We start from the raw sequence: 4,992 nt of genomic DNA on the forward strand, positions 1-4,992 counted from the left end.
TTCCAAGACAAAGAACTTAATGCAATGATAGAGGTTATTATAGAATAAGTTTTGGCAGATGCAAAAATAAGAAGGAATAGGAAGAGTTACGGTTTTGAAGTAAAGTGTTGGAACGTAGCTTTACTTTTTGGAACAAAACAATGTTAGGAACGTTACGAATGAAATACTCCAAGCTGGGAGGAGAAAAGGCTTAATAGATTCTTTATGACTGCATTTAGAGTAGCAATAATTTAGCATTTAGTAATATGATTCCAATTTAGTACGTTCACCATAGCTTAATTTCAACATTTTCAATAGTGAAGGACAAATTGGTCAACTAACTTTTGATGGGTATTAAAGTAATTCAGCTTTTCACTTTGAGCTTCATACTTGCCTTGGGCTCTCATCTCAATAGCTATTTTTTGGGGTGTGGTTCTCCCTAGGTTGTATCAATGTTATCAGAGGCACCCACCACCCTCTGTGCCCACCGTGCCTTGGATGGCGACGCCGGTATTACAGTGTTCCCCCGGGGCTAGAAATGTCTAGCGCACAACCGTCGAGGACGACGGATGCGGAGCTTGGTGATTTGTTGTGGTCTATTGCAAGAATGTGGGGTTTATATAGCCTTGGGCTCTCCCACCTCAATAGCTACCTTTTGGGGTGTGGTTCAGTTGCCTCCAACTAAGGAGACTGAAGTAAAAAGCTAGAAGGCCAAATTTTTTGTTTTCCATGAACTTCTGCGGAAGGCAAAGCTTAATTTCAATATGCCAACAATTGAAGTATGAAGCCGCGAGCATGACAAAAACATAACAAAGTTGAGAAAAGTGAATCTGGTATTCTTCTTATAATAACTGGAAATTGTAGTACTGGAGAAGACCGAAGATTTGAGATAGGCATTGGAGCTTGTCTATAGTACATGACGACTATTGAGGGTCACAGCCAATCTAATTGCATCATTTGGAAGAGAATACTCCATTGATTGGAATGGAATTGCCAACAATCATAACAAAACTTGAAGCGCCACAAGTCTTGTTTGAAACGACTATACTGAACATGTAAAACATCTGTTCTACAAATTGTAAATTCAACAAACATTCGACTGTTTGGGGCCTGACCTTTTCCACCAAGACCACTATTAATGGTTTGGCCTAATTCTATGAACCAAATCTGCGTGTCTTACAAATAAACGCGCAATGAATAAAGCCTATATCAACATCTGCATTCTCAGCCTTTCTTCACAGCGAGCTAGCAGAAACATGAATAGGAGAAGTGGTTCCTTTTTGAGACATAATGAGATATGTAATCTGTTAAAGCAGCAGAAGAGCCAGGAATATCAGCTGGAACAAGTATCTGTGTCTTTCCAGAAGCGATTCTCTTACCAGCCACATTGGCATAAAAGAGGCCTGAGATGGCTGGTACAAAAACATCACTCTCAGAACACATGTAAAAGTCGATTACTTTCTCCAGTTCAGTAGACTCTGAGTCAAGAAATTTTGCCTTTTTGTCAATGGGCATTATGCTTTCCTGCAGTTGGGTTTCGGAGGAGTAAGCAAAACAAATACTAAACGAACACATAGAAATACATGGAGGCAGATAGATTCTTTTACTTCCTAAATGCAAGATCCATATATAGAACGAACACAGTGAAACAGTAAATACAATAGGAAAGAAACCGGACCTTTGTATACGTTTTAGGAAAGAGATTCTTCAATGCATCAAGGCTGCTATCCCACCTTGATTGAGTCAGATACAGAGTCGTATCCTTGTTGAAACCAACTTTTCTCAAGAACACACCTATCTCCTCTGGACCATAGCAACTCTTTGATTTAAGAGCACTGTCTCCTTGGCAACTCTTTTTTTCCAATATATCAACCCTCGGATCCACTGCAATGAACTGTCCTTTTGACTTTGCGCTCAAAGTTCTTAAGCGCACCACCATGGACTCAACTACTTCATTAACTTCTGGTTGAAGCTCTAGAGTGCCAAACATCGCCAGACATGCAATTGAGTCTATATTGCTGTTCTCTTTCATTTTTTTCATGTTTACTGAAGGAAAGTATGTTGTCAGCCTTATGTTTCCCTTAGATGTGAAAACTGGCTCAATGTTTTCAGCAATATAATCTTCAGAAACTCTATTTGGAACCTTCACCACAGCAAGATTTCTTGCTGAGACTTCAGTAGGCTGAGTTGTTGCTACTTTGACAACCCCATCGAGGCTTCTCACAAAGTGTTCAACATCATAGATGTCATCAAAGTTCCTGAATGTCACAAAAACCATTTATGAATCTTCAAACTTTGGGTTACTATATGAGAACTAGAAAACGATGAAATTCACAGGTGACCCAGCAATACTGAAAGCCTAAGGTTTCAACAGAGCTTTTCAAAGAATATATCAAGCAACCTCAAATGTCAAAAGAAATATGCAATAAATTCCTTAATTAATTCTCATTTGAAACAAGCACCAGAACGTTGCAAGACTAACAAGATAGGGTAAACAGCAATGAGAACACTAACCTCTTATCCCCAGGTTTGCTTCCCCTGATGTCTGGGATTACAAGAGTTGCACGCAGATATCTTGCTACTATCACTGCATCAGCAATCTGCATATGCCAGTTGCGACACAGAACAGATAATAGAAGAGAAGACAAACATAGAAGCAAGTCAGCAACTCAGTTTAAGCCTTAACTCATCCTGTAAACATCATAAGAATCTGCACTTTGCTGACAGCATAAACAAGGCGAAATAAATGATGTAATATAAGAAAGTGCCATATTAATGTTTGATTCCTCCATGTTAATACAGCAATAACCATGAAATAAACAATACAGCAATATCAAGTAGCGGCTTAGAGTTCAATTCCTATCCCATCCAACCCCTATCCACTGCACGGTTGGCATAAACAAATGTTATTGAAGACAGAAACTGTAGTCACTATGATAAACCACATCTCAACCAAGAAGAATAAACATCAAATATGGATAAAAGATACCCATTAAAGTAACTATGCTGCTTAGCACTCCTACACAGCAGAAATAACTGTCATTCACGTGAACGGTGAAGCGATGGAAATATTTGTATGTCCTGAAAGCTGTAGTGTAGGCACCTTATGCATATGATGAATATGACCATATCAGAAGCTAACAGACCAATTGAAAATGTAGGTTAGACAAGTAATCTCAGACGACTATAAAAACCCATGAGTAAAGACAAAAAACTACTCAGTTTAAACGAATAAAGAAAGAAAATGGATGTTCCATGTGATTTTGTCCACTTTAACAGCTAGTTACACCTCATATACTATAGCTTTATAAGGTTTTCGCAAAAACATGAAACCAACATTATTGTGTTGCTTTTACTGGTAAGGCTACTATTAAACATTAGTAAATCCTGTACAGCCAATAACAACAAAAGCAAAATTTGTAGATACCATCTGCAGCAAACAAAAGCTTGTCTATAAGATAGAACCTAGAGTTTGCAATTAGTTCATTAAGTAAATTACTGATAGTAATCCACCTACATACTGCTGTTTAATTTGAAAACTCAAGATGTAACACTAGTAAGTTACCTGAGAGACATGATATTCAGGACCATTAGTGAGTGAAAAGGTAACAAACCCTTGCGATTCGTCAGCTTCTTCTGTTAGAAAAATCATAGAGTAAGGGATACCAAAAAAATGCTTGAAAGAAATTAAGATTGTAAAAGCTAACTTTAACAAACTCAAGGTTATTAAATCACTCACGAAGAACTGGTTTAGTCCAACAAGGCTTTAGGGATTCGCCATCGTGTATCCAAGGGCCATTTCCGACACTCTGCTTACTCGTAGTATGGATTGATGCATCAGAATCCACCTTTATTCAGAACAAAATGATTTAAGAAAATCAGAAATGTTTAAAAATTAAAATCAAACAACTAACAAAGAATATCACATAATCGAATGTTGACATTATATCATTATGGAACCTGTTTTATTTGTTCACACTTTTTTTGGGCGTAATCATATAGGATCTCTAAATGCAAATTTAGAGAAATTTAAATCTTTTTAGCTAAGGCTAAGCCAAAAAAGACAGGATCTTTAGGATAAAACACTATGAATACTTCCTAATAATGGCAGTGAAAGTTTGCTGCAACTGCCAAAGCTGGAAACTGGTTACAGTTTGATGATGATAGAAAATACTAAAAAATGATTTGATATTAAAACAAGTTAATTACAGCAAATGAAATAAAAAATTGCAGTAGTAAGAAAGTGTTAAAGAAATTACAGGAAGGGAATCAAAATGGTCATTTTTGATCATGTTGCCAAGCATTACGAACATAGTTAGTGTAAGTACACCAGCCACCATTTGTCTCGGATCCAGCCCCATCTTTTCACAGAGATCCACAATCCTCTTTCCCTTTGCAATTCCAAAAGTAAAATACCAAACCCAACAACCAAATATTTCGCAATCTGTTTCTGGATTAAAAATGCAAAGTACACTATCACTACTCTTAAGACAAGGCAAAAGGTGGAGAGCGAGGAGCTGCGATTGCTACTTAGAGTAGAATTTGATGAGGATTACGGGGTTTTTTATGTATATAATGAATGCTTTAAAAGCAAAATATCCCGCGGGATAAAGTCACTAATTTTGGTAATAAAGTAGAATTAGCAGCAATTGTAGAATGTAGTACTAAGGTAGCGTTTGGCATAAAATCACAAGTTTGTTTTGAAAAATCTGATTGCGTGAAGTTTGGTTTGAAATGAAGACAGTTTCCAAATTTATTTTGGAAAAACATGAAACATGACTAATACTCACAAGTTCTATAAACTATTACAAATACCCAACAGTACCATTATCAATAATATTTATTATATTATCGCAAATCATAATCCTGAACATAAATAAATTTGGTACAGAATTATTATTTTTATAATGAACTACATGATACACTATCAGATGACCTAGAAGACAAAGCAACTTTGTTACAAAATAATAAATGGTGGGCTCTTTTATAAAAAATAAAAGTTTGGGGCAATTT

At 36.5% G+C, this 4,992-nt stretch overlaps 1 protein-coding gene across 1 annotated transcript; it reads right to left on the reverse strand.

Annotated features, from left to right (window-relative positions):
• Positions 1-843: 843 nt before the first annotated feature.
• Positions 844-4,590, reverse strand: LOC109211093 (uncharacterized protein At1g04910-like). The gene is made up of 6 exons (XM_019374594.1): positions 4,239-4,590; positions 3,719-3,827; positions 3,545-3,615; positions 2,494-2,579; positions 1,658-2,237; positions 844-1,503 (listed from the first exon to the last, which is right to left on the reverse strand). Exons 1-6 carry the CDS (start codon positions 4,338-4,340, stop codon positions 1,225-1,227), a joined length of 1,227 nt encoding a protein of 408 aa, XP_019230139.1. The 5' UTR covers positions 4,341-4,590; the 3' UTR covers positions 844-1,224.
• Positions 4,591-4,992: the final 402 nt, after the last annotated feature.

The sequence above is a fragment of the Nicotiana attenuata genome, unplaced genomic scaffold, assembly GCF_001879085.1.
Source record: "Nicotiana attenuata strain UT unplaced genomic scaffold, NIATTr2, whole genome shotgun sequence".
In the NCBI taxonomy this organism is placed as follows: Eukaryota; Viridiplantae; Streptophyta; class Magnoliopsida; order Solanales; family Solanaceae; genus Nicotiana; species Nicotiana attenuata.

What these genes read in the sequence shown, in the direction of transcription:
- LOC109211093 (XM_019374594.1), bottom strand. Translation starts at nt 4,340, where the DNA reads ATGGGGCTGGATCCGAGACAAATGGTGGCTGGTGTACTTACACTAACT. An exon ending in TTGGACTAAACCAGTTCTTC is followed by an intron (nt 3,616 to 3,718) that starts GTGAGTGATTTA and finishes TTTTTCTAACAG; the next exon opens with AAGAAGCTGACGAATCGCAA. An exon ending in TTCCTAAAACGTATACAAAG is followed by an intron (nt 1,504 to 1,657) that starts GTCCGGTTTCTT and finishes ACCCAACTGCAG; the next exon opens with GAAAGCATAATGCCCATTGA.